Here is a 27,484-nt window from a genome sequence, read left to right on the forward strand (position 1 = left end):
TTATGAGCCTGCGACCAACCCCGTTGCTGCGTCGAATGGTCCTCCCCCGTCCTCTTCTGCCTCCCCCCGCGTGGCCATCGAGGAACTCCGATCGGCTTTAACCCGACATACGGTTGCGTCATCCCCATCGGGGCCCTCAGGGGATCAGCCGTGCGGTCGTTCGTCCGCCGGGCCGACGACCCTTGAGGGCGGACTGTCCAGTACCGCCGCCCCCGTCAGCGCCGTCGCCCATCCGTCGGTCGTTTCTGACCCGCTCGCTAAGAACGGGTCGGCCGCTGTGCCTCCAGCTCCCACTTCCATCCCTGCACCGCAACCGCCGTCCATGCCCGCCCCCAACCCCAACCCCACCCTCAGCGGCGGCGCCTCCTCCCACAAGCGCAACAGCCCGGTGGACCCCTACGCCGATGCCACGGCACCCCGTGGGGGTCAGTCGGGGGACCCCGACCGGGAAGCCTCGCAGTCCAAGCGACTGCGACCCTCCCAGCCGGACCGCAAGGTGTTGCCTGCCTCGTACGAGGAGGCTGACCCGCGGGATCTGGTCGTCTTGATCTCCAGCATGCTCATGGAACTGATCCAGTTCAATGACAAGATCCCCCTCCACCAGGGCCGTCTGACGCGCTTCCACTCCCGCTCGCCGCCCCGCATCTCCGTGAAGGATTACTTACAGCGTCTGACCACTCACGCCACCCTGTCGCCCCCGATCCTGCTGAGCATGGTCTACTACATCGACCGGCTCTGTGCGCTGTATCCGGCCTTCACCGTCTCCAGCCTGACCATCCATCGCTTCCTCATCGCCAGTGCCACTGTGGCTAGTAAAGGCCTGAGCGACAGCTTTTGGACCAACAAGACCTACTCCCGGGTTGGCGGTATCAGCATGAACGAGCTGGCTCTCCTCGAGCTGGAATTCCTCTTCCGCGTCGAGTGGCGGATCGTACCCCAGCCCGAGGTTTTGGTAGATTATTACCAGAGCTTAGTAGAGCGATGCGATGGGTATGAGATCCAGCGCGATTCGTGATGGTTCAGGTTCACCGACTAGATATCGACAGATACAGGCATGGTGTTGTAGATAGGTGGTGTTTGTCTACTCTTTTTATATCCCTCCATTTTCATCTGTATAGTTCCGCCATTATATCCGGCGTTTCCGCTCTTACCGAGCTTCCTTTATCTGATTCTGTCTACTCATGATTCTGTCTACTCAAAATTCCATGGCGTCGTGGTCGATTCAATGCATACCATATCTCTAGTAAGACCTAAGGATAATGACGTAGATTGTATGGAATACTGGGATAGGTTACGTAACCATGGAATCCGCATGTCAGGAGAAACCAGGGCTTAGGGCTTAGGGTAGAGGGTATACAGATGCGCGAAAAGTTCCATCTCAACACCTCCGCGTCCGACGACCCCAGTCTGAACCGCATCAATCTTTAACCTGGGAAGAATGCCCTGATCAACTGCCTCGCATTCCAAATATATACTTCTCTGTCCCGACTCCCAGCCCAGTCCGTACCCGCCATACGGACGCCCCCCGCCTCTCCATCTCACAATCTACCTCCAACCATGGACGTACAAGATATCCTACGCAGTATTCAGCCCATCCCAGGGGACGTCACCGCCGTGAGAACAGTCCAGGAAACACGACCACCTGAAGAATTCGGTACGTCACCAAACCACCTGAGCAAACCAACCTACACTAACATCCCCAGCCGACGCATACGCCGCAGAAGTCAACCTGAAATGCGCCTCCAAAGTAATCAAGTACGTACATCCCCTCCCTCACCTGTATCTTTACCACTCTTCCCCCAGCCCATTCCCTAATAACAAAAACAGAGCCCTAGACAAAGCCTACCCCCGCGACGCCTCCCAACCCCTCAACCACCTCCGCCGCTTCGCCAAACACGAGCACCTCTCCCCGACTCTCCAATCCACCCTCCTCAAAGCAGACCCATCATCAACACAAACAATCTTCGTCCTCATCCCGCCTCCCCTCCCAGACGTCGACTCCCTCAAAGACCTCCTTACGCCATTCGCACCCCCGAACAGCGACATAACCCTAACAACCCTCCGCGTCCCCCTCTACGCCCCGCTCAACAGCGCCCAAGCAGATAAATGGACCAAGTCCCTCTGGCCTGTGCTATACAACCCCGCTGCTCCGCGCGGCTTCGTCGCGCCCCCGCCTCAGATTCTGACTCGCGCACGAGACTCAATCCAGCCTAAGGCGGGACACTATCTCGCGCTGGCATACGGGGTAGCTCGCGAAGCTGAACAGTCTGGTCTTGGGAGGGGGGTAGGCGCCGTTGTCGTTGATCCGGAGATTGATGCTCGTTTAGACGGCGAGAATATCGACGATGATGATGAGGGGGATGATAAGAGATGGTCGGACGCGGTAGTCGCCGTCGCCGGAGATGCGCGCTACTCTCGTCAGGAAGGGCCCGTCCCGACAGGTCCTAATTCCAATAGACTAATGTATAACGCTGATGTTGAGGGCGGACCGGAATTACATGCGCTTATGAGGGTCGTTGATTTAATCGCTGGGAAGCGGCGTGCCGATGACCCTGATGATACATCCGCATCACCACCTTTAAGACCGCTCGAAGCGCACTTCCTTTCCCAGTCTGATACCACCTCCTCTTCTACCTCCGACCCCACCCACCAAACAACAGCAGCAGCAACATCAACATCAACACCAGAGACAGACCCAGACACCCCTCAGCAAAACCCCGAAAAATTCCAAAAAACCGAATCTGGCGCTATACCCGTCCCCTCCACATCCGTCCCCACCCCCACATCTACATCCTACCCCCCAGAGACCAACCCACGGATCCGATCCCGCACACAAGGAGGCTACCTCTGCACAGACCTAGACGTGTACCTCACCCATGAGCCGTGTCTGTGCTGCTCGATGGGTCTGCTGCTTTCGCGGTTTAGGGCGGTTATCTTCCCGAGGGGTGGGAGGATGAAGACGGGGGGGTTGGCTTCTGAGCCTTGTATTGGGCCTGTAGCCGTGACTGATTCTGGGGATGGGGAGGGGGACGGGGGTGATGGAGGTGATGGAGGAGGTGAAGAAGAGGACAAGGGTGAAGTAGGGAGTGGTACGGAGGAGGCGAATGAAAGGTTATATTATGGCCTACACTGGCGCAAAGAGTTGAACTGGAGGGCGTTGGGGTTTGAGTTTGTGGAGGATACAGCAGCAACAGCAGCTGGTGATGGGGAGGGTGTGCAGTTTCATGCTTGATTGATTTTCATTGATTAGTGAGCGGACTGGTTGATGGTGTTTACGTGGATGAATTGATAACTGAGCGCTGTATAGCTAGTTAGTGGTAGTATAGATAGTGTATTTATTCGTATATCAAACATACATATCATATCATATCATATCATGTGTATCTCAAGTCAATAGGATACGATCACATATTAGCCCGTCCAACTGCTATTGCTGACTTCGTGCAAGGTGTCTAGACATGTATACCAATGTCTGTGACTCCCCATCCACAGTATAAGTGTAAGATAGTAAATATAACGTTACATCATTACTACACCTTCTACAAATCATACCACACTAATCTCCCGAGTAAAATCTTGACATATTAACCTATGCATTATCTTGAATCCACCATTCAATACAAATGTGCTCACTACCTAGGTAGATAGTATATACCGAAACGCCAAGAGAGAACCATCTCAGGCAATCATCAGTTAGTACATACATATCAGAACTAACTCCCAACCCGAATAACAATTACAAATCCTGCATTATCTTCACATTGACCGTAGTCATTGCTGATATTTTTTATTCATGTGACAACATGCGTCGTGAGCTGAACGTCGTCGATCGTCAGATCTGATTGAGTCTACCCACGCAACTCCCTCGCACGGCGAGCCAGTGCTGGGATGCGGCGGAGGTAAGGCTCGTGCGGAGCGGCGTGCGCAACGGACATGTACAAACTGTCCAGGCGCTGGAGAAGGATCTCCATGATCTTGGGAGCGACTTCTTGGATGTCGGGGTCCTAACTAACATTAGCGAGTGAAAGATAGATATATGAGTGTATGCATACCTGTGCATTGACAGTCTGCAAAACAACGTCCAACCACGCAAGACGCTGGGCCGTGTTCGTCTGCAGAGACGATGTAACCGCAACACCGACGGACAGAACCACGATGGGCGACAGCGCAGTCAGATAAGCCGGGTTCAAGCGGACAAACAGGTTGTCAAACAGATCGGCCTGTTGGTTGGATTGGAGCCACTGTCGTAATATGTTAGCATGGTCTTAATCAAACCGTGACTATAAACATACCTTGACGGATCCCTCTTCGTATTTACCCTCCTGCATCATCTGTGCGATTTCTGCCAGCTCGGGGTCCTTGACGCCCTTGGGTGCGCTGGGCACGGCGGGCGCTGAAGGCGCAGGGGCAGGAGCAGGGGCAGACACAGGCGCAGGCGCCGCAGGAGCTGTCGTAGTCTGCGGAGCGGCCTTCGTGGGTCCGCCCGCGGGTCCACCCTGAGACGCCACGGCACGGTTGAGTCGGAGCACTTCGTTCTGGAAACCGCTCTGCGCGGCGGCCATCGACGAAACGGTGTCAGACAGACCCTGAACGAGAGACGTCAAGCGATCAATCTTGGCCGCATCGTCACGGCGCTGCTTCTCGTATACCTGCAGGCGGGCCTGGTTCTGCTTCTCCACACCCGCAGCGACCTTCTCGGCCGACTGCAGGGAGAGATTCTGCAAGGCAGGCGTGAGGGCAGTCTGCATCGCCCGGACGACCTCACCCTCAAGGTGCGAAGAGACCTTCTGGCTCACGGCGTCCGACAAGACCTGCATCATATCGGGACGCTTCATAGCCCGGCCGATGGCGTCAGGGAGGGCGTGCTGCAACTCGCGGGGGAGCGCACTGCCCATCTGCTGGGCGACGGTGGTGGAGATCTGGTTGCTGACCGCAGTCGACGTGAGATCAGACAACGCCGGCAGCACGTCGGACTTGATGCTGTCGGACACAATCCGGGTGAGGTTCTTCTCCACGTTGTCCGACAGGGTGCTGGAGACGAGACGCAAGACTTGGTCCTGCTTGGCTGCGGACGCAGCATCCCAGTTGCGACGCTCCTCGTCGAAGCGACGGTACAGGCTCTCCATCTCGCGGCCGAGGCTCTTGTTGAATTCGCTGGAGACACCACTCTGCAGGCTCTCGATATTCTTGATGAACGAGGCGCTCGACACGCCGGTTTCGGATGCAGCTGCCTCGGGAGTGGGCATGGTGACAGGTGCCTTGGCCAGGGCATTTCCGTTGAGCGGTTCGCCCGTGGCCTGAGCGGAGGCAGAAAGCCCCTCAGGCGCACCAGTGAATGCGGCGGGGCTGGGCTGATTCACCTTGGCCGGTCCTTCACTAGCCGCAACCGCACCCTTCTTTTTCTTCTTCTTGTCCATCTTGTCCGCACCATTCGCCACGCTGGCTGGCTCGCTCGGCCCCTCCGAGATCTTTTTCTTCAACGGCGGCTTGGTGGGGGATTGCATGCGGGAGTCGCCAGCACTAGCACCAGTCGCGGCACTGGCAGCGGTAGTGACGTCGGCGCTCAACTCCGGTTTCTTGGCAACCTCCTTGGGTGCGGACTTGCCGGGCGTGGACGCGGGAGCGGAATCCCCGTTGACCGAAGGATCATCCGTGACGTAGGTGGGGAAGGTCTGCAGCGGGGCGATCTCAATGACACCTTGCTCCAGGGCGTTGATGGGACGGATGATCTTGTTATCGGCGCTCCAACCCAAGTCCTCCTTGCTGATGTTCAAACAGGTCACGCCACGAGAATGCATGACGTAGAGCTCAAACAGACCATTCTCTTCGCCAGTCGTCTTGGTGATCGGCAACAGGTCCAAGCTGCGCAACTGCCCCTTGGAGGCGAACGAGATCTCGCGGAGACCGCTCAGACAGGCCGTGGATTCGGTCTTGGGCAGGGTGGCATCCTTCTCACCGGCCCGCTTGATGAACGAGGCCTGCGACATGGCCTGCAGGTTGTAGCGGGGAGCCGACAGATGCACCAGGTAGATGGAGTTGCGCGTGGGGTGGCCGACCACGATGATGCCGGATCCAGGGTGGTATGCGACGCTACAGATCGCATCCGATTCATTCTCATGCGGGAACTGCAGTTCCTGCACGGCCTTGCCCAGCCCAATATCCCAGAGCTGCAAGGTGTGGTTCTGCTTAAGCCCGACGAGAACGTAACGCAAGGCCATCGACTTGACGTAGGGGCGCAGCTTGTCAATGAAGAGTACAGAGGTCGGCCACGACTTCTCCGAGGGGGAACCCGTCACAAAGGTATTCAGGGGGACCCGGATCTCGCTCGGGTTGGGGGCGGCAGCGAAGAAGGACTGGTTGTTCACCACGTCACGGATGTCCCAGAAGCGCAGGCGGCCGGTCTTATCGAGGGACGCGATGACGGTGTCATCGTCACTGAACATGAAATCCTTACCGGCTTTGCCGGTGGAGATCTTGAGGGCGCGTTCGCGGAAGAATTTCTCCGTGTTCACGGTGCGCTGGGTCCCCGACACGCCGTAGGCCGCGTCGGAGGCCGCCTGGGGGGAGATCACGTAGATGTTCTTCCCCCGGCCAATGGCAAAGAAGCCGGGATGGCGAGAGCTCCGTTTGGCACGCGTTTTCAGCTGACCACCCGAGGTGTTCTCGTCCGACGCAGGAAACGGCGGGAAAACCAGGCTCTCGCTCTCCAGCGCATCCATCTCGAAGAGGTCCTTCTCGGCCCGCGAGATGAGGGCCCAGTACACGGTGCCGCTAACACCGATGCCCAGGACGGCCTGTTCATCGGACTCGCCACTGGTAGTCTGGGACGTGCACACGGCAACATTGAACACACGGTCCCGGGTGGAACGGAAGGCTTGCTTGTCGTTCCCGTCGTCCTGGCGGATGATCCGCAGGCCGCCGCTCTTCGCCAAGGCATACACGATGTAGTCCGAGGTGGCCGAAGTCAACGACCGGTCGAGCTGGTCAAAGTCTTTCTTCAACCGAGCGATATCCATGATTCCGTCGTCGCGGAGGGTCACGAGCTTCCCAGACTGGGGCTTGACCGTCATGGTGACAAACGGGCGCAGGGGGAAGTTGTAGACGGGGACGATCCGTTCTTCTTCCTTTTCGGCGCTATCTTCGGCACTCTCCCAGCTGTCCAACACATCACCGCCGTTCTGGGAGGTCTCCCTCGCAGCGGGGGTGGCGTTGGCGCTTGCGGGAGCTGCCTTGCCGGCCGGCTCACCGTCCTGCTTCGCTGATTCCTTGGTTTCAGGAACAGTGTCACGCAGGTGGCTCGCGATCGACGACAGCACTTCCTGCGTGTCGTTGCGTGGCGCCGCAACCGCCGGCTTTTTGCCCTCTTTGGTGGATTGAGCCACGACGTCATCGACGTCACGAACGATCTGGCCCACCAGATCCTCCACCACCTGCGTCACAGCTTCCCTCTGCTCGTCGGCCAGCACGGGCGACGTAGAACGTTCCTGCTGGGAAGCGGGTTGCTCAGAGGCAGAGACGCTGACGGGCTCGTCCAAGACGGCCTCGACGGCGGGGGTTTCACTGCGAGACTTGGGCTGCGGAGTCCCCTTCCGGGGGGAAGCGGCGGCCAATTGGTCGAAAGGATTCACATAAGTGAACAGAGACTCCTTCGACGCCGACGCAGGTCCCAGCGCCTGGGGTGCGACCGCATCCGGTTTCCCGGACAAGATCTCATCGGGACCAAGGGCGCTCGAGACCAAGAAATCCGTGACCGCTTGGACCGGGGGAGCAGTAGAGGTTGCCGGCTCGACCGCAGAAACGGGGGATTTCTGGGGGGAGGCGGAGGTCGAGGGCTGAGACGCCGGCTTTGAGAAACCTTCCGTGGCACCCTGACCCGGCTTGGGGCGATTGAGCAAGCGAAGGAGCATCTCCTGGGTGTTTTCGGCGGTCGGGGCGGGAGACGAGGAGCTTGGACCAGGACCTGGCTGGAAGCCGGCAGGTCTCACGGGGGCGGCCGCAGACGGACCAGACCTCCCGAACATATTCGCGACCAAGTCCGACGCGGAAATATTTCTGGCGTGAGACGGGGATGCACCCTCGGGAACGGCGCCATAGGCGTGGGGAGCGGACGCAGCGGGCTGGTTGAACTTCAACAAATTCAACAAATTGGCCGCACGGTCCGGGTTCTGGGCCTGGGCCTGAGCTTGAGCCTGAGCTTGAGCCTGGGCCTGGGCGTGAGCCTGAGCTTGAGCCTGCTGGTGCAGCTGGGGCTGAGGCGAAAACATCTCACCCCGGGGACTCAAAATATCCGAGCCATGATGGGGCGGAGTATTAACAGGCGAGGGACTAGGGATAGCGGAAGTCACCGAGGGGGGATGGTAAGCACGCTGAGTCGGATGCAGGTGGTGTTGATGGAAGGGGTGAGGGAAGCTCTGCCCATCGTAGGGAGGCTGCTGCTGTTGGTGGTACTGCTGGGGGTACTGAGACTGAGACTGAGACTGAGACCTGGGAGCATCCTGACCGGGGGTACCTGTCGGAGAGGGACGCGGACGAATGCTCGCCAGGAGAGCCTGAATATCATTGGGGTTGGACATTTCTGTCACTCGCCGTGATGGCGACACCTATGAGATTCGAGGTTGGAAGGGTTTGGGAGGAGCTCTCTTTCGAGAGGCGATGGAGCAGTACGCCCACGGAGGGTCGAGGAAGATTGATTGCAAGAACGCACAGACAAAACAAGACCAATGATCAAGCCCAATGATGAACCCAATGGATGGAGCTTGTGAAAAAAAAATTACCACAAAAGTAATGATGAATTGTAGAAAAGAAAGAGACGTAAGGAAGAGAAAGAAAGGAGGAGGAAGAGAGAGAGAGAGAGAGAGAGGTTGAGGTGAGGGAGAAGAAGAACAAAATGGAATTGGCGTCAGAGAAAGTTGAAGTAGCAAATTGAGTGCTGAGTCGTGTATTGTTCATACCACGGTCGGAGCTTCATTTAGGGCGTGAAGTGGCAACAATACAGAGCCATGACCGTACTGTCGTTAGTTGATTACGGGGCCTCTGCCTGAGGCACTCGCTGACTGAGGCTCCCATGACGAAAAGCGGCGAAGTTTACAGAGTGGAAAAGCATCATCGTCAACATCATGGCTGCATTCTAGAACCCAGATTCTCTGTCTTGATTCTCGCTGCTGGTCTTGGACCTTTCTGTATCTACTCTCCTTCTGTCACCACAGCAGCCATCTCGCAGTCGAGCTCAACTCGATTTCACAGCACCATGTTCTGTCTGAGGAGGTAAGCAACACCATACTCTCGAATACACAAGAAGAAAAAGACAATATCATTGATGCACAACGTCAACAATCCAACAATAGAATAGATAATCACTAATACTCAAATAATAGCTGGCTCCCCCTCCTCTTCATCCCCACAAACGCCTCCCCCCTCTTCATCCTCTCCTTCGTCACCCTCACCTACCTCCTCCACCGACCATGCATCTACTGCTCCGCCCTCCTCCTCATCCTCTTCCTCTCCTCCTGCAACTGGTCCGACCACTGCTTTGTGGATCTCCGCTCTGACTGGTTCTCACCACGCTTCCCTTCCCCGTCTTCCTCCTCTGATCTCATCTCCGCCTCCTCCTCCGGGGCTGCCGCGACAATGACCTACCCCAACAGCGACTCCCTCGCCGGGTTCGTCTTCGACTCGATTAATTCCACGACGAAGGCCTTGGCAGGTGCCGCTATGGAGGAAGCGCAGCGTCGGTTTGCGGCGAATGGGTCGTCTATCGCTGCTGCGGCGGCGGCTCTCCCCGCGCAGGAGGAGTGGACGGGAGTTGGGTTGGAGTGGTTGAGGAGTTTGTTGGGGAGACGGGAGTGGACGCTTCCTTGTGTGGATGTTAAGGTTAGACTTTAGTATGCCTTTTTCTTCTGCTTCTTTGGCTGGCTTTGTTTCTTCTATGTATGTATGTATGTTTGGATGGATGGGTGGATGCATGGTTGGATGGTGGTGCTGGTTGATACCCTGAGCGTGGTGTAAATGGGGAGCATACAAGGAAAAGAAGGAAATAAAGGAACGGGAAGAAAAGGAGAGGTTGATCTGTCTAGTCCGCGGTTCAACGTCTCTGTATATTTGCATACTTGTTGAGTGCCGCGTCAAAGCAGTCAAGGAATCAGGGGACTGTGATTTGTTCCTTTCTTCCTACAAATTGAATGAGTGTACATACATGCATGACCTCCCTCTTTTCCTTCTCCGAACAATATGATAATGAAGATATTTCACAACTGGACTAGGAGAAACACAGATTATGAAATAAATTAATTATAGTCATGCACTATTACAAGCAAATAGGTATCTAACAAGAACAAGGAGGATGCCAACCCATGACCAATGAAAGGCCAGGCGATAGATCGGGGATAGGTGAGGTCACGCCCATGCAAGATGGACGGAGCGAGACGTCAGTTGGATCGTGAAACATGAAAGTATACAGCAGCAGATCAAAGAAAACAAGAAACATGGTATCGGACGTGAGTGGTCCTCTCATAGACGCCATTAACATCAAATAAATCAACACAACGCGGCGAGGCAAGGAGCGGGTATCATGGGGCGGGCCAAAGGAATGTCGAGAAAGGCGAGATTATTATTTTTCGAGGTCGAAAGAAAGGAAAGTCGAGGGTCAATGAGGTCGATGTTGTCTTTCGATCAACTGTATCCCCCGCCCGTTCCCACCTGCATCGGTCCCGTGGGCATCGGCCAGTCATCTTCGGTGATACTGCTCCAGAAGAACCAGATCGTCACCACAGACAGCATGGTGAACAGGGTCTCGAACAAGGCGCCGTTAATTTTCCCGCCCGTCGCGTTGCAGAGATGCGTGCTGATGACGTAGTTGAAGATCTGCCCGATGGCGAATAGGAGAGCGGCGCCGGCCAAATAAACTACACACAGTTAGGTTTTCGTTGATGGATACCATACTGGACGGAGGGACATACACATCGGTCGGAATTCGCCCAGGATCCGGATCACCAAGACCGTCTCCAACACGAAAAAGGCCACCAGGCACACCAGGGGGAAGAGTTGGTAGAGCACGTAAAGGGCGATATTCCGGTAGTTGTTCGAAGCAGTCGTGGCAAACTCGCCGGTCCAGTTGAACGCAGTGTCCAGAGAAATGTAACCCGTGCCGATAAAGAGGACTCCGGCGGACACGGCGAAGAGAGCGAGCGAGGCGGGCGTGCCGTCATCGAGGAACTGGTATCCGACCATGGCGTTCAAGAACAGGATCCAACAGGTTGCCGTGATGGCGGCCACGTGCACCGCGGTGAAGCCCTGATAATAAGGTTAAAAACGGCGGGACCAATTGCGAATGGGCGGTTGACGAACCTTCCGGACTGCCTCGTCGAGTGGAAAACCACCGACCGTGAAGATTTCACATATCTCAATGATGATGAATCCCAGGAGGAACAGTTGAATTTCCCTGCGCGATCGCTGTCAGCGTCTTGTCCCCCATCGACCTTTTGTGCGTCCACGCCTCGTACCTTCGTCCCACTGCCGCTTGTTTTCGTTCCGACCGCCAAAGCAGAAAGATAGATGCCAGGATTGCGATGAACGCCAATAAGATCGAGCCTATGCCGACATTAATCCTCCGATTCTGTTTTGTTCCGCTGTCGGTGCCGCGGGGCCATACCCAAGTTGCTCAAATGTCGGTCGTCGCTCAGGTCAATGCCAACCAGGGGACACCCATCAAACGCCTTATTGGGAGGCTGATTGCTAGGGACGAAGAGCTGGCGCAAGGTAAGTCAGCGACATGAGGTCGGGGGAGTTCATGGTGGATCGGCACATACATTGCAGACCGGTAACGTCGAGTCTCGACAAAAGTCCTACACGCGTGGGCAATAACCCGTCAGCCCACACATCCCATGGCGACCGTGAAGATGCCGTCAACTCACGTTGAAATTGCCGAACTGCGTCGAACCCATGATGCACGAAATTCACAGCGATGGACCATACACCGGAGGGTCCTGCGGAGGAAGAGAGAGAAAAGAGAGAGGACCGGCGAAAATCCGGCGCGCCGTTTGAGCCGTGAAAAGAATGGATAGCCTCGGACCCACGCTATGGAGCACTTGGTCGCAGATCTGAGGGGCGCAGAGGGCCAGACGGTAAGATTAAATATTGGCGATATGAATTAAACCCGATCTGTCTTGTCGACGACTCGATTTGAAAGAGAGGAAAGAAAAGAGAGGGGAAAGGAAAGAAAGAAAAAGGTCGAAAAAAGACGTTGGTTGTCGAGTCAGGTCGGTTCGGTGGAGCAGTGGATGTGACGAAAATCGGTGGGAAACAGAGAATGAGGGAGCCTAGAAGGTCCAATAATTCGACCGAGACGAAGACGACCAAAATTAAGAAAGGACAATAATCCTTCCAACGGGGACGGCCTGACGATTGCGAGGGAAAATGCAAAAGCAGATCTATGTGCAGGAGAGATGGTATGTATGTACGGGGACGGTCGATTTGACGTGACCAGGCTGAGAGAATAGCCTGAGGGGAATAGCCTGAGGGGGGATGGGCCAACACAACAACCGGGAAGGGAGGGAGGAAGAAAGAGAGGAAGAGAGAGAGAGAGAGAGAAGTGGGAGAACAAGGAAGACGAGAGGTTACTTTGGATCAACTAGTGGAATCGAATGGGGAAATGGGGAGAAATGGGGGGATTCGATAGGTAGAGGAGAAGACGCTAGAGGAGGCGATGGTCTGTTGGTTCTGGTCTAGGACCCAGAGGGAAGAAGGGCCGAGATGATTGATTGATGCAGTTGACAGGGCAATATTCTGGAGATTGTAGTGTCGTGGCAAGTGAAGTGAAAAGGCTTGAGAGATAGAGAGACGGAAGATGAGGTAAAGAAAGAGATCAAGAAGAATTGAACGAATGGTGGAAATCCAGGATATTCAGGCCAGAATCAGACCCATCCAGGCCTATTAATAAAACGAAGAAATTAACGCTATATCAACAGTCAGGGACCCAGTTGGTTCCTGTGGTTGTCCGGTGAGATCCATGGTTCAGTATTATTATTTAGTATAATGACAATATATTATTACCCTAGTATTTTCTTATTTGATCATTGTTTATTTTATTCCATTTATTTGATGATGTTACTATGTTATTATTAGTCTATGGTTGCCTGCAGAATAAGGATCTCAGCAACAGAATCAAGCAGCGATCATCCCACTAACATCATTATAAGAATATAATCAAGTCGATCGATCTCGTCATAACGATCCTCCCAACTGACAGAAGATCCTGATTTCATCTTACATTTGACAGATGAATAAAATAGAATCAATCAAATAAGAGACATATCCATAGCAACCCAGCCACAATACAGCTGACAAGTGCACTGTTACACGGTAAGATTGACCCTCTCCGTACAAACCAGGTGTATTGGAGACACCCATACCGTACCATTACCCTCCATCCACTCCCTTACTTAGATACTACTAAGTTGAAATCCATGCAACCTAAGGCACGAACAGAACAACTTTAACCGACGAGAAAGTGATGCCTTACTTGCTAATCTTCGACCTGAAGTTGTCCGAGGAACCACGACTGACATACATTCAGACAACAGGATGATCATCTATTACTTGGGTAACGATTCCATGCTAATCTCCAGCCCAATTTCCAAATCCAATATGGCTATCTGATTGGTTGTCCCGTCTGTAGGAACCCTAGCATGCAGTATTCCAGGTACGAGGTAAGGTACCTACACGGCTATACCAGTCCAAAGTTTATACCTCTCTCGGACGTTGTCGCTGTACAATGATATGCAGACCGAGTCAGTAACCAAATCATGGTTATGAGCCCGCAGGGCGCAGCCTGACCCCAAGACCTATGAGCCCTGCGGAGGCGCAGGCTATGTTATAGTATACCACCTACTATATAAGAGGAGTCTGGGGATGTCAGCCAAGGCCTCATGCTTGACATCGTGGTCTTTTGGTGTCTTACGCCAGTGCGCGCACGATACATCGGTGACATATAAGGAGACAAATGTTAAGACAAAACAATTTAAATACTTTGGCGCAGTATTCATCTGTTAAGCAACTGGAGCAAAAACTATATTTTGTTCTATAGCACTAATATTAGAAGAGTCGTTTTTCTCATTCAAAAAAAAAAAAACGCATTCTACTAAAATCATACTAAAATCAACTTCTACATATCATCGAAAGTTAGACCCCAAAGATCATCACAACCTCCCTACCATCTCTCAAATAAGCCAGACCAAAACCCCAACAAAGACACCAGGGGGATAAACCCAAATAAGCAGCCTCAAACATCCCCCCATGCCATTGTCGAGCCTCGGATAGGTGGCAGGCGCGCGAAGAGCTATCGAAGGGGTGGGGAGGCCGGTACAGCGACCTTCAGTTGGTCAAGTGGACCGCGCGTGAAATGCTCCAGGAAATATCGAGTACGCACAAATGCCTCGTATAGATCCTTCGGAAGGTCCTTGGTGGGGGATAGCTGGCCCTGATACTTGGAGAGAAGGCGACGCAGATAGGCGAGTGCTGTACGGAGAGTGTCCCACGTCTCAAGGGCAATGTAAGCCTCGGCGACAACGTTTTGCAGGACATGATTCCAGAATGAACGCTCAGGCCACGGCCATAGAGTCGGGTGGTCGTTGCCATTCATATCGGGAATCATTTCCGATCGATGCTCCTTGTATTCGTCGACGACACCGGCAAAGTATCCGGGGTCTTCCCGCAATGTCAGGAGATGGTCCTCTGCCGCGGACCGTTTCGCATCGACCACGTCTTCGAGGGCCCGTACGTCCAGCTGGGCGGGAAGACGGTAAGGGGCGTCCGCCGTTATAGCCACGAGCGACTGCCAGTCTCCTTCGTCTTGGATTGTGGGCTCCGGCTGAACAGGGAAGTCCGCGATGATGGACTCCCGAGGGATATCATGGAGGATTCGGTAGCAACACTCTAACAGGAACTCATAGACCCGCTGCTGGATTTCCAAAACCTACAAGCCCTGCATGAATTCCTCTCCCGCCGATAGCCCACGCCATTGCCTCGGGGTTTTCATCCCATGCAAGCAGTTCTCCGTATGTTTCCGGTGTGGTTCTCCCAGCGAACATAATGGTATGCAAGTTAAGAAAGGGAGGTCTTATCACACCCGAGCCACGGCCAAGGCGAAGGGCATCGAAATCGGCTTGGGCGAAGAAATGCGGTGGGTAGCGGGCCCGGGCATTCAGACACAGGAGCAAGGGCCTTGGTCGCCTTAGATCTTCAAGGTTGATGTAAGACGGTCATAGGTATGCCTCTCGCGCCTGCTCGCGGATTCCCTTCTTGAACGCGGCAAAATCAGGCCGGTGGACCTCTGGCATGTTTGGCCATGCCGTGAGGAGGATCTGCCTGGCGTTTGTGCTGCGTCTTTTGGCGCCACCGTTTCTGGATGCGTTCTTCATGGCGCTCGATGATCTTGCTCAGAGTTTCCCAGGTCGACAAGATTTGGGTCGCTCTCTCCCTGCTCTCTTGGCGAACCTCTTCTGCAGTTGGATATGATGACGGTCTAAGCAGGTCAAGCATTTCGAAAAGGCGGCTGGATTATCCCTAGCAATCCGCTTAAACTCATCCTAATCCCCACCGCCCCGGTACTGGGCAGCATCTTCACTCGTAGGGTCGAATCTGTACACGGCATCGGATAGATCCATGGCGTTATCTACCGAACTGCAACATGTGGAGAGGGATTACATAGTGGGGGAAAGCTGAGGGTTAAGTATGATGACCGAACATAAGTCGCGTTGATGGGAGGTCAAACAGACTATTTACCTCAGGTAACTGTATATGCAACTCCAAACCGATGGGTTGGTCTGGGTTTAAATCACGTTGGTGGCGGTCAGATCAAGCGTTTGTTCTGTAACGGTGATTTCACAGCTCGATTCAAACTACATCCATGGAAATATGTTTTCCAAAGGAGCCAGCAAACACGCGAACTTACGTTTGAATATCATGCCTCTGAGATTCTGCATCTACACCCATACTCTTGACCGCATGAAACTTGTCCATGAAAAAGAATTACTTGGAACTAAAAGCTACTTAGACATCCATGCACTCCACCTCACCATTCCGGGAGGTGTCGTAGATGTTTGCTCGGTAGGTAGGTACCCAGGTACGAGTGACTCAACACACATCCTCCACTTTCAACTCCTTTCCATCATGCTCTCCCAGATCCAGCTTCAGCGTACGACCAAACAGCTCCAGCAACATCTCAAAGCACACCTTGCTAATCGCGGGGTCATACCGCCCCTTGCTGAGTTCGTCGCGGATAAACGCATCTATCGATCGTTGTCAGCTTCTCCGGACGAGATATGTCTCATGCAGTACGTACGTTGCGCCCAAGCCACCTCGTAAAACCCAAAGAGCACGCCCTTGTCGTGGAGTGTCTTTCGAATCAGATCCCTCCCTTCAGGTGGGACATGCGTATCGTTTTTTCCGAAGATCTGCCACGCCGTTAGATTCCACAAAATCAAAGTCATAAATAAGAGTGGGGAAATAAAAAATAAAAAAAAAAGACCTACCATGAGTAGCTCCCCCTTAATGTCCCCCGCCCTCGCCAAACTATCATCATTCTTCCCCGCCGCCAACGTCTTACTGTGGATATCAGTAGCAAAGTAACAAACCGACGCCTTGACCCTGCTATCCAGCGCGCATCGATACGCAAGGTGTCCACCCAGACACATACCCGTCGCTCCGACACGTCCATTGCACGTGGGGAGCGAGAGTAGATAGTCAACTGCCAATGAGGCATCTTCGTCGTAGGCTGCGAGTTTCTATTGAGGATTAACATGTGTTGTATTCTGGGGGCGGTGGATACCCACCTTGCTAATCTTCCACTGGTTCCCCTTGTCCGTATCCTCAGCATTATACTGCAAGCCTTCCGGTCCCGTAAACTCGTGATAGCTAGACGGAGCGGCGCAGATATAGCCCTGGCCTGCGATCTGTCGTGCGAAACGTGCAACCGGGCCGGTCACTGTAGCGCATTAGATCAATATCCGAGATGATTGGAGCAGAGATGGCCACGACGGTTGGTCACTACCTACCTTGGTAGATTTCACTAAAGACTACGACGCCTGGGAATCGCGCTTTCGGGTAGCCTGGGATGGTGGGGTGGAATACATAGATGCCTGTACGTGTTGAGTATTAGCATTGCGTATGTCCTGGAAATTAATTGAGTGGCTGTTGACGAACTAATGAACTCGAGCACTAGAATTCCAGAATAAATGGGGACGAAGGGTAGAAACTAGGAAAGCATACGCATCTGCCCGCTCCCATCCGCGGTGGTGGGCACATCATGGAAAGATTCTTGGATCAACATGGTGGATTACTCGTAGGCTGTGACAGACAATGCGCTACTAATGGGTAGAGAATATCGGATAAAGACGAATTAGCCTGTACTATTCCACTGTTCAGCCTTGAAGTAGTGAACCTTACACTAGAATGCTAAGTGTAAAGTAGACTGGGAGTAGAATGATAGTGGGGTGATATGGCAGCCAAGCTAATGTTGACCGATAAGCTAATACGTCATGTGATCGCCCGAGACAAGCCCCAGTTATCTCTGCTCCAGACATCCTACTGCATCTCATTGAACAGTGTCGGTAATTAGATATTATTTGCTGTAAAGAAGGCTATTCCACAAAACAGCCTCTGACCGACCGCCGGATGATACCAAAAAGAGGAAGGAAAGATGACCGGGCTATGTGTATGCTGGTGGTACAAAAAGGAAATACGAACTGCAGATTCCAATCCAATACAATGACAAGAAAAAATAGCAACCGAAGAATATACACGAAAATAGAAGGACAAGAGAAATGATGGTTTGGGGAAAGGGTTATATAGGGTTAGGACAGGAAGAGCGTCTACGCTCTAGCACAATCCCACGGCTGTTCATATGAGCCGTGTGCCCTTTAAGTGATGGACGAGCATGGAATGTAAAGGGAAACCTGACAGCAGGAGAACGTCTGGAAATTTACCACAAATGTTCTAGAGTTGCTCCTGTGATCTGACATGGCATGCGATGAAGCATTCCGCTTCCTCGCACTTCCCTTAAAACACATACTGGAAGACAAGTCAGCTGATTGTTCCTCGGAAGACTCCCGCCAATGGACAGCGCTTACCGGGATGAACAGGTAGGGAACCCGTCTCTCATACTCGGCCCAGGCCTCTCCGTACTTGGTCCGACAACGCTGGATGTCGCGCAGTGCACGGTGGCTGATCATGCAGGCGAAGAAGACCGGGTAGAACCAGGGGAACGGGCTGGCGAAACCAGTGATCAGGCCCCAGTTGAGCGCGAAATACAGATCACAGGTGTAGTGAATCTTGCGAGCTTTGCCATCTATAGAACAGTTAGTGCGACTCCAGCGTGTTGAGATTAACTAGGGAGTTCACGTACACCAACCGTCGACCAAGATCTTGGTGCCAGCATCGGTGGAGATGGTCTTAGGGTTCTCCAGCGTCTGCCAGGGAAGCTGAGGGAAGGTCTTCCGGAACACCATGGTGCCGCGTTCCTGCTGACGGAATCGGTTCTTCTGGCTGTTGGTCGTATCCCACACCCAGTACACAAAGAGGTACGCCACGTAGAGGGCCACCAGGAAGTAACGGTTCCAGTGGTAGGTAGCCGGGTCGTGCTGGGCCAGGTAGATCGTGCAGTGGCAGTAGCTCAGAGGGACGCCAGCAAGGTTCCAGAAGATAAGCATGAAACCCCACTTCTCATAGTACATATCCCTAGCCCGCTGTTAGTTGGACCCCGGTCCGGGGGATATACAGCACTTACCACGTCGACACGATGCACTCCTCGCCCTTGGAGCAGGCATTGGCGTACAAGAAGTGCGCCATCAGCAGGAAACCAACCTCGCCAGAGACATAGCCATAGATCTCGTACTGCTTGGCAGCCGCTCCCATGGTAGTGAACAGAAGGATGTACCAGGGCAGGCGGACTTCGAAGAACATTTTGAAATCCAGGATGCCGAACATGCGGGGGTTGAGCTCCGCGCCCATGAAAAAGTCATAGACATGGTAACCAGTCATACGGTGTTGGGCTCCGCGGGCCAGGGCGGAGAAGTAAGCGATAAAGGACACCAGGAAGCCGGACAGGATGGCGACGCTCATGAGCGAACCAAATTCATCGATGACGGTGTACAGCTTGAAGAGGCCAGTAAAATGCAGCGCCAAAACCAGCACAATACTGAGGTAGAAGGACCAGGTACCCGAGCAATGGTACGGAAGCTGCTTTCCGTTGGCGTGCGGCAGCGGGCGACCCATGACTGTGATCCCGGGGAGAAGCACGTAACAGGCACCCTCGAAGATGAAGAAAACCCAGTAGATAGTCCAGGCCTTAAGCGTCGGGAATGCGCCCTCATACACCAAATTGCCCATGTGCGCGACAAAATCGGACATGCTCTGGCCCTCCGCTGGGCGAGGGAACTTGCCATCGTAATAAGTGGCGCCAATCCACATGTAGTACATCAACAGGGGAAATCCGATCATCATGGCCAGGACTCCGAACGACCCTCCGAATTCAAAGTGGCCGCTGTAATCCACCTTGGGATCCAGTCCTTCCTCCCAGCCGTCCACGATCCGCCGTTTCTTGCCCGCGGAGTCATTGGCGCGTCCTTCGGAGACGTCTTCCTCCTTCACCTTTCCAGTCGTCCGTCGTCGGGATACTGACTGGGAGTCGGTCGGGACTTCACTGGGGGGCGTGGACATTTCGCGCTCTTCGGGTTCGACGGACTGTGTGCTGCTGCGGGTGGCTCTACGGCCAGGTGTCTCGATGAAGCCGGGGCGGTCCATTTTTCTAACACAAAGCACCGACAAGTCAGCCAATGGGTAGACAAAATTAAAGTAGAGGCATCGTGAAGAACAAATCATCGGAAATAAGCAAAAAAATTGAACACAATTATATTTCCCCCCCTTCCGTTGTCTTGATTCCCCCCTTGCCACAATTTTTTAATAAAAACAGTCACTTACTTGGGGGTTTTCCCCGTCTGGGAGCGAGTGATTCTCATGACGATTTAATCATTCAATTGAAAAATCGAGTCAAGCAAAATAAACCTCAATTGAGGGGTGGGAGCAGAAAGAACGCCGAAGCGAAAGTGAGGGAGGCGAACGAAAGAAAAGCAGGAGAGAGAAATGAACGAATTGTTTTGGCGTTTGGTCCGATATGGAACTAACACAACATCGGCAAGGAAGCACTGCAACTCCCCCGGTTTCTGTCCATTTTTCCTCGTTAGTTCGGTGAGGACCCACTTTTAACCAGGGATTAATCCCTTTTACTGTCCGTCTTGTTCGAATTGGTCAATTTGTCTTCTGTTTGTACAAATGGCCACTGTTTTTATTCCAATCTGATATACAGAGATGAATCAATGATTTTCGTTGTCGATTGGCAACCAGAAATTCAATATAACAAAGTTTGGACATTTTTGTCAGTCATTATCATTTAAAATAGGGTCATGCAGCTACTATATATACAGAACGAGTGGCTTGTGGCAACTGCATCTTCCTTACTCTCTACATAGTGTGTTGTTATATATTTAAGTGTTAGAGCAACACTTTAAAGTAAAGTAGTTTACAATTCAAACAACACCTTATAAGAGTATCGACAAATGATGATTCGTCTATAGGTATGCAAATAGATATATCTCGAATCCCAACCCCAACATCCATTCACAACTTACTAGGGATAGGTGTATCTGCAAGTTTGGGTAACTCCGTCAAATATTCCTGCACGTCGCTCGCCACCTTCTTCCCAAGTCCAAAACTGAAGGTATAACCACCTGCTTCCTGGCCATACGCGTGAACGACTTTCTGTCCATGAAGGACTTCCTTCGCGACGCGAACGCCACCGAATTGGTGCTCGATAATGGGAAACACGCCCACATGGTCCGTAATGAAGTCGTAGTCGAGTGGGTTCGGTGACGGGAAGACATCTGGTTGATTCTCGTGCTGGCGTTGCATGATCTAGAAATTGGGTAAGTACTATGTACGTAGTTATGGACTGATGAAAAAGGCAAGGAGGATGTAGGGGGAAGGGGTCACCTTTTTACGCTGATCCTCATAGGAAGCAAAGTCGACTTCACCCACAGTCTTAATCCCACCCATGTAGATCGTGCCATCTCCGCGCGCAAACGCCGTGGAATAGTACCCGTCTGGCCCACGACGGATGTAACACCGATTGTATCCCTCCTTGCGAAGCCTTATATTCTGCTGCCGCACAGGAGTGATGCGTTTCTCCTCCACATCCAACAGCTTCATCGCACCGAACCCAGTAGCGTTGATGAGCACATCACTCCCCAAGCCCTTCAGATCCCGCAAAGACTTAACATAAGTCCGCTGAAACTTCACACCCTGCGCCTCCAACCGCTGTCTAAACCAGGGCAGAAACGTCGGCGGCGTAATGATCACCGTCTGGAACTTCATACCAAACTTGGCACCCTTGGGAAGCTCCTCCGGCGCCATAAAGCGGAACCCGGGGAGCTTCCCCTGATACCACACCTTGTCCGGGTCCCCGTTGTCCATGATCTCCGTCATTTCGATCTGCCGGATGCCTGACTCGGGGTGTCGCTCGGCGATGCGCCAGAGCTCGGAGAAGGAGTTCAGTTGCATCTCTTGCTCTCGGGGAGTTGAGTCGTGTACGCCGAGCCAGATGGCTCCCGCCCATTGACTGACGTAGCGTTGGTCCATGGCGTCGCCGGGGAGGAATTCGCCTAGAATTGTTATGTCGGCGGTTTTGGGGAGTTGGCTGGCGATTCCCATGCCGGTGATTCTAATCGTGTCATGCCGTCAGCTTGTTGTGGTTCCTAGCAATGCGGTCTAGCAATGCGAGGTTTATCATACCCTGCCCCCAAGATTGTTATTTTCGACATTTTGGGAAGAAGTCAGTGCTATTATAGCCGTTTGAGGAACGTCAATTGGAGTAAGTAATCTCTTTTAGTGAATGTCGTTTTTTTTGAGCGAAAGCGAGAATATGTACCGCTCAGTAGGTATATAAGAGATTTCCCCAGAACACATCAATCTAGAGCTACCAGCTAGTGCTGAAGACACTGATTCCCTGAGGCCCCATCCTGATCATCTTTCCCTAAATAGGTGCCAGACTAGAATTATGCAACATACAAGCAAGTCCTCGATATCTTCATTTGCATAGTTCCAGCTCGTGCTACCGTGCCGAGTGGGCCAACGAGATGCCCACCACAGCTTGCCATATTGAGAACATAAGCGGGCAGGGTGGAGCCCCGGCTTTACTATATCTCTTCCCCCGAAAGTGTATCCCCGCATTTAGGAACGTCCAATCGGCGTATAATGAGGACTGTATCGGTTATTGGTTTGATTTAGAATGTCAGTTATCATGTCAATGTTACTCCACTGGGCGGAGAAGCGGCACGCTAAGCGGGGAGAGTCATCCCAGTGTGTTGCATATTCATTTCCTGATTCCTCAGCTGGGGGGGTTTCTAGCACCTGCGACGTCCATGACCTAACATTATGGAGTATATCGAGCGACTTGTTCGGTGTGGGGTATAGATGACATTTGTAACAGGATAGCCTACCTTCCTAATCAGTGAAGCACCCGAGACGCGTGGTTGTGATTCATGATGCACCGAACTTACCTGTTTGAGATTGGAAACGAAGCCCCGAGTGGTTGGGTCTCCACTATGGGCGTTGGCGTATTGATCAGTCGCTCGCTGGGGATGTGGGAATATTCAATAAACTATAGCTTGGCTCATTGCTTGTTATGTGTCGTCATATACTCGGACCCCAGGTTCTAGTCTCAAAATGATGTCCGGATATAGAATTTATGTGGATCACGCATTGGTAAATTACAGAATAGATGCTCATGTTTATCTGAAATCTCATTGATTATCCATAGCCTATCACAATTAATCCTCACAGCAATGGTTGCGCCTTGACCGGACTGTTCTCACGTAGAAAGCCCTCAATGGTCTGAGTCGAGGCATGTCCTTTCCCACGCGCCTTCGACGCCAGCGCCTTGAGCGTTCTCATCTCCTCCAGTAACAGATCATCCGTAACCTGACCATTGCAGTAATCCCCCTTCATGTAGTGACAATAATTCCGCAATCCGTTGACTTCCTTCGTTTTGCCAGGCGTGGCAGCCTTGAGTGGCTCCGTCTGCGGTACAAAACGCGCGATCTGCGTCCCAGTGATGCGGTTATACGTATCAACCACATGTTGAAAACCGACTGCCTCCGAGATAGCCCAGATAATCCGATCCGCGTACTTAACGGGATCCAAGAACACAGCATACACAGCGTCCCCGTAATCATCCTTCACCGAGGACCACGGTATCCGCTCCAGGTCATTGCCCATCGAGAACGTCTTCAAACTGAGAAAGCCCTCCGCGTCAGGGATCGTCGCAAATCCACTAAACGCCTTGCCGTACGTCTCCATGAAGAATATATCCATCGCCCACCCCGCATTCACCTCCACAAACGCCTCGAAGCCCGCCTTCCGTCCGTAGTTCGCAATAGCGTTCTTGTTGCTGAACGACAGGATCGACACCTCCCCGTTCGTAAGACGCTCGCACTGCGGAAGGCCCGAGTAAACAAAATATTTCACCCCCTGCCGGATGGCAGCGTCGATGACGATCTTCCCCATGGCGGATTCAGGGGCCCCGATCTCGTTTTTGAAGTTCGCGTCGTCCGAGTCGGTGTTGAGGAATACGCCGTAAGCGTTTGCGAATGCTGAATCGAGCTCCGCGGCGTTCCAAGAGTCGGCTTTTACGAGTAGGAAGCCTTCCTCGTGGCGCTGGCGGGCTTTGGGAGAGTTGGGATCTCGTGTTGTCAATAGGACTTGGAATTCGGCGTTGTCTTTGAGTGAGTGTGCGACTGAGCCGCCGTACATGCCGGTGCCGCCGATCACAACTATTGTCTTCTTTGCGATAGTCATGGCTGTTGTTCAGTTGCAGACACCTTTATAGATGTAGTAAGAAATGGTCAGGTCACAGAGGAATACAGCGGGATAAGGGAACCGGGTTCGAGAGCGAGACAGCTGTGTGTGCTTAAATACGTCCTGAGTCATGTACCAGTCGTTCATTATCAATGACTATATACGACATGACCCCTATGGGGGCAAGAGTTGTACAACTCGGAGGTTCGTCTAGTGACCGAATTGAGTAAGTCGGCGGGGCCTCTGGAGCTGCAGGAGCGGAGATAAAGTGTCGTGCAATGGGATTTAGTGCGGGGATTATAACATGCTAGAGCTACACAAGTGTAGTGTCCCTTGGGGCCTTTTCCTTGTAGCACTTCTGACTGTCATCTTGTGTTGGTCTCTCAACAAGGGTTGACATCGTCAGTGGAAGTTAATGTGGTTTCATTCTACCTGCTCTGTGAAGCAATACCTCGGCACTATACATTTTCTCCACCGAGATGGTGGGGTGAGATAAGCCCCCATGAGGACTATCTACGCTGCAGAATCATAGTAGTAGAGTCGTGTTCTATTGATGCGGTCCTACGCAGATTACTCACCCAGAGAAAGTGTTCGGCTGTAGAAACAGGTACATATGAAGACAAGTATGCAAAGATGGCGGCCCCGGCCGACTCCGGTCCCATATGATTTCATAAACACAATGCAAAGACACCACGCACGCTTCGTCGGGAAAATACGCCGTATATCCAACCGTAAATATAGAAAGGAGGAAAGAAATCAAAACGAAAAGGGGCGGTGAGATCTGTCCAGAGCAACGATATCAATCCGAGTTTTACTCTACGCCCCTCTCTGGATATTGGTCGACATTAGGGTGATCTTGTTCTTCTTCTTCTTTTTCCCGCCCGTAGGCGCAGAGGAAGCAGCCGCATTGCTCGCCGCGGCGGCGCTTTCAGCAATGACTTCGCTTTCTCGCTGGGCCATGAGTTCGTCCTCCCATCCTTGAAGCCACCCGTCATGCGGAACAGCCCCTGCGTGGAGGTCTGGCGTCCCTGAAGGGGGCGCGATCGCTGTGGTCCCCCAGACCGTCCGAGACCCCGGAGGGCTAGTGGAGGCGGAGGATAATGCCCCGAGGTGAGATGATGACTGCGGGGGCGATGCGGAGACTCCAATATCTGCGGATGCAGCGTCGGCACCGCTCGCCAGTGGTTGGAAATCACGGTCGGAAAAGAAAGTTTCACGAGTCTCGATGCCGGGATGTTCCTTGCGGATAGTCGCCCATCGCTCCGCGTCCTCTGCTTTCTCAGCGCGGACCCGACTCTTTTCCTCACGGTGTTCTTTCTCGCGATTACGCTTCCTTCGCCTCCCTATCTCCGAGCTGAAACGCTGTAGAACCTCCGGAGCAACAACATCGGTCCAATCGCATTCCAGAAAATTCACCTCGCAGCCCTGAGGAAGGTGGCCCAGATACTTGGCGCGCTTGCGAAGCTCATCGTCAACAATATGGCCGGTGGAGATGTGCTCGACTCGGGGGAGGATGGTGGCGGGGAACAAGGGATAATCACCAAAAGCGGCCTTCAAAATGCGGATGTCCAGGGAAGAGAGATAGAAGTGAGGGAGTCCTTGGTAGAAATAGTAGGGGTGATCGGGCGGATGAGGCCCGTTGGTATCCTTGTTCCGAGCCGACGGGAGGTGGCCTCGACCGACTCCGGGATCTCTTTGCTTGGACTTCGCTTTACGTCCCCGACCTATGTTCGTGCTGTCCATCGCTTCTGTTATGCCATCAACTTCACTGGAGACGGTAGGGACGGAAGACGTTGGGATAGGGCCGCATGAAGAGCTCTCTCCGGACTTGGTAGCATCCTGTGATGTATCTGTCGGGACCGCTTCTGATGGCGGCGGCTGAACTGACATCGATTTCTCGGGCGACGTGAGAGGTGCAGGCTGCCTTGTGACGTCAGGTGGGTTTCCGATGCCCTGTAGATTTAACTTGGCGTCATTGATGGCACCGATGGCCTTTCGGCTCCAGGTGGTCTCGTCCCCGAACAGAAGTTCATCCTCGACTTGCTGCTGGCGAATATCTTCGATCTCTGCATCATACTGTGCGGCCATATAATCCTCCCCTCCTTTCATAATGCGCGCATAATCTGACACTTCGGCCGCATGGTACCAAGGGATATCTTCTCCCGGCCCAAGAGGCTCCGCGCCGTCCCGAGGCAGGGCCAGGGTGCTGCTAGGGTCTCTCTTGACCAGTCGCAGCACGACGTCGCCACCCTCATAAGGAAGGTCTCCTTCCTGCCCCCGGAACCACCGGACTGGACGAGTCTCCGAGATGTACACGGAGTCCCAGCAAATGGGGCATTTCTTCCACCGAGGTTTCTTTTCGGGCCCCGCATTGTGGTCGTCCGTCGAATGCATATATCGGATCAGGCATGGTAGGCAGAAGATATGGCCACATCGAGCCATGCGGGGCGCCACGGGGATGGACAGGCAGATAGGACAGCTCGCGGACTGCGTCTGAGCCGACACCAGGACTTGGAGCACCGAATCCCAATCTAGATGGACATCGGCGTTGGCCGCTTGCGCATAGTAGTTTCGATTCGGCGCCACAATAAAACGGTAATTGGCGTGCACGTAACGGGCTTTATCCATGGCATGGTACCCGGAGCCGAGGCCCCAGGACGCATAGCGGCGTGAATTGCGTGGCGGTGGTTGGTACTGCGGCCGCGGAGGGAGGGCAAAATTCATCAGGTGCGTGATAGACGTCTGTCCCTTGCGGCTGTTTGTTGAATTCATGATGGCCTATACCCACACGATCCGGTTAGGTCAACCAGCCAACCCACAGGGTTACCGGGCTCGGCTCGCCAACAAGAGCCGGGACCGCATTCGCGCGGGGACACCTACCAGCTCGCTATAATCCTCATCATCCAACAATTCCGGGGATTTCTTTTGCCTGACTTGTTTCTTCCGAGACTGGTTGTGCCGGGGCGAACTCGAATTCCGCGATGAAAACCCTGCCCCAAAGCTACCAGAACCTCCCGGACGGCGCTGGGAGCCACTGTCTACCGATGACGACTGGTGGAACGAGGAGGAACCGGGTTGATTCGAGGGGTTTGACGCTTTAAAGGAAGAGGAATTCTGGCCAGCATTGGACGACATTGCTCAACAATGACTGAAGTGGAGCGGCCTACCTTCTAATGCTGGTGATGTGGTCGGGAGAATATGCGCAGTGGTAGGAGAGGAATCTAGGATGCAAAAGAACGGGGGGGTGAAAGGAAATGATATAGAAAAAGGCTAAAGATAATGAAAAGAATGAGTAATGAAGAACCGAATAAGTAGGAGAGCAGGAGAAGACCCTTCCCAAGCTCTTCTCCGAACGAGGAATGGAAGAAGAGGAGAGATTGGAGATGATTGATAAGTAGGAAGAGGGAAGGAGGGGCGAGTCATATTTAGTATGTAACCGTACCTCATATACCAGAATACCACATATAATACGCCCGATAATACGGACAATACAAGAATACCGGAAAGTACGACGATCGTACGGTAAGATTCCCGGCTTGGCATCCCGTCGGCAGCCTCAGGCACGTGCCCCCCCCGTCCGCCA

The 27,484-nt window shown here is 53.2% G+C and overlaps 9 protein-coding genes across 9 annotated transcripts; 3 read left to right on the forward strand and 6 right to left on the reverse strand.

The window, feature by feature from the left end:
* The first annotated feature begins 355 nt into the window (after positions 1–355).
* On the forward strand, positions 356–1,221 carry phoB (regulatory cyclin phoB). Its single transcript, XM_024812158.1, has one exon. The coding sequence runs from the start codon at positions 557–559 to the stop codon at positions 1,013–1,015; it is 459 nt and encodes a 152-aa protein (XP_024673172.1). The 5' UTR covers positions 356–556; the 3' UTR covers positions 1,016–1,221.
* A 336-nt stretch (positions 1,222–1,557) lies between these two features.
* On the forward strand, positions 1,558–3,232 carry BDW47DRAFT_116793 (putative tRNA-specific adenosine-34 deaminase subunit Tad3; the record flags this gene model as incomplete). Its single annotated transcript, XM_024814988.1, has 3 exons — positions 1,558–1,654; positions 1,704–1,755; positions 1,828–3,232. The coding sequence occupies 3 exons, from the start codon at positions 1,558–1,560 to the stop codon at positions 3,230–3,232; spliced, it is 1,554 nt and encodes a 517-aa protein (XP_024673173.1).
* Positions 3,233–3,576: 344 nt separating this feature from the next.
* Positions 3,577–8,854, reverse strand: BDW47DRAFT_103783 (uncharacterized protein). Its single transcript, XM_024812159.1, has 3 exons — positions 4,293–8,854; positions 4,053–4,241; positions 3,577–4,004 (listed from the first exon to the last, which is right to left on the reverse strand). The coding sequence occupies exons 1-3, from the start codon at positions 8,571–8,573 to the stop codon at positions 3,849–3,851; spliced, it is 4,626 nt and encodes a 1,541-aa protein (XP_024673174.1). The 5' UTR covers positions 8,574–8,854; the 3' UTR covers positions 3,577–3,848.
* Positions 8,855–9,247: 393 nt separating this feature from the next.
* BDW47DRAFT_124789 (uncharacterized protein) lies at positions 9,248–9,882 on the forward strand (the record flags this gene model as incomplete). Its single annotated transcript, XM_024816306.1, has 2 exons — positions 9,248–9,264; positions 9,375–9,882. 2 exons carry the CDS (start codon positions 9,248–9,250, stop codon positions 9,880–9,882), a joined length of 525 nt encoding a protein of 174 aa, XP_024673175.1.
* A 375-nt stretch (positions 9,883–10,257) lies between these two features.
* On the reverse strand, positions 10,258–12,329 carry BDW47DRAFT_16874 (chitin synthase export chaperone). Its single transcript, XM_024818365.1, has 7 exons — positions 11,910–12,329; positions 11,805–11,840; positions 11,648–11,744; positions 11,499–11,586; positions 11,344–11,437; positions 10,956–11,289; positions 10,258–10,901 (listed from the first exon to the last, which is right to left on the reverse strand). Exons 1-7 carry the CDS (start codon positions 11,937–11,939, stop codon positions 10,669–10,671), a joined length of 912 nt encoding a protein of 303 aa, XP_024673176.1. The 5' UTR covers positions 11,940–12,329; the 3' UTR covers positions 10,258–10,668.
* A 3,799-nt stretch (positions 12,330–16,128) lies between these two features.
* BDW47DRAFT_116795 (ergosterol biosynthesis ERG4/ERG24 family-domain-containing protein) lies at positions 16,129–20,009 on the reverse strand (the record flags this gene model as incomplete). Its single annotated transcript, XM_024814989.1, has 10 exons — positions 16,129–16,283; positions 16,337–16,448; positions 16,527–16,778; positions 16,827–16,978; positions 17,049–17,132; position 17,440; positions 18,123–18,340; positions 18,398–18,729; positions 18,779–19,798; positions 19,972–20,009. 10 exons carry the CDS (start codon positions 20,007–20,009, stop codon positions 16,129–16,131), a joined length of 2,364 nt encoding a protein of 787 aa, XP_024673177.1.
* Positions 20,010–20,667: 658 nt separating this feature from the next.
* Positions 20,668–21,866, reverse strand: BDW47DRAFT_124793 (FAD-dependent oxidoreductase; the record flags this gene model as incomplete). The annotated part of the gene is made up of 3 exons (XM_024816307.1): positions 20,668–20,961; positions 21,040–21,766; positions 21,838–21,866. 3 exons carry the CDS (start codon positions 21,864–21,866, stop codon positions 20,668–20,670), a joined length of 1,050 nt encoding a protein of 349 aa, XP_024673178.1.
* Positions 21,867–22,881: 1,015 nt separating this feature from the next.
* Positions 22,882–24,070, reverse strand: BDW47DRAFT_131045 (NAD(P)-binding protein; the record flags this gene model as incomplete). The annotated part of the gene is made up of 2 exons (XM_024817231.1): positions 22,882–23,886; positions 24,059–24,070. 2 exons carry the CDS (start codon positions 24,068–24,070, stop codon positions 22,882–22,884), a joined length of 1,017 nt encoding a protein of 338 aa, XP_024673179.1.
* Positions 24,071–24,435: 365 nt separating this feature from the next.
* Positions 24,436–27,273, reverse strand: BDW47DRAFT_103793 (RING-type E3 ubiquitin transferase MAG2). Its single transcript, XM_024812160.1, has 3 exons — positions 27,069–27,273; positions 26,782–27,015; positions 24,436–26,679 (listed from the first exon to the last, which is right to left on the reverse strand). The coding sequence occupies exon 3, from the start codon at positions 26,671–26,673 to the stop codon at positions 24,718–24,720; it is 1,956 nt and encodes a 651-aa protein (XP_024673180.1). The 5' UTR covers positions 26,674–26,679; positions 26,782–27,015; positions 27,069–27,273; the 3' UTR covers positions 24,436–24,717.
* Positions 27,274–27,484: the final 211 nt, after the last annotated feature.

The sequence above is a fragment of the Aspergillus candidus genome (assembly GCF_002847045.1).
Source record: "Aspergillus candidus strain CBS 102.13 unplaced genomic scaffold BDW47scaffold_15, whole genome shotgun sequence".
Taxonomy (NCBI): domain Eukaryota; kingdom Fungi; phylum Ascomycota; class Eurotiomycetes; order Eurotiales; family Aspergillaceae; genus Aspergillus; species Aspergillus candidus.

Coding starts and splice junctions, on each gene's coding strand:
- BDW47DRAFT_103783 (XM_024812159.1), bottom strand. CDS start 8,573: ATGTCCAACCCCAATGATATTCAGGCTCTCCTGGCGAGCATTCGTCCG. Junction 4,242..4,292: donor ACGAAGAGGGATCCGTCAAG/GTATGTTTATAG, acceptor ATATTACGACAG/TGGCTCCAATCCAACCAACA. Junction 4,005..4,052: donor TGCAGACTGTCAATGCACAG/GTATGCATACAC, acceptor AATGTTAGTTAG/GACCCCGACATCCAAGAAGT.
- BDW47DRAFT_103793 (XM_024812160.1), bottom strand. CDS start 26,673: ATGAATTCAACAAACAGCCGCAAGGGACAGACGTCTATCACGCACCTG.
- BDW47DRAFT_16874 (XM_024818365.1), bottom strand. CDS start 11,939: ATGGGTTCGACGCAGTTCGGCAATTTCAAC. Junction 11,438..11,498: donor CAAGCGGCAGTGGGACGAAG/GTACGAGGCGTG, acceptor GCGATCGCGCAG/GGAAATTCAACTGTTCCTCC. Junction 11,290..11,343: donor TCGACGAGGCAGTCCGGAAG/GTTCGTCAACCG, acceptor CCTTATTATCAG/GGCTTCACCGCGGTGCACGT.
- phoB (XM_024812158.1), top strand. CDS start 557: ATGCTCATGGAACTGATCCAGTTCAATGACAAGATCCCCCTCCACCAG.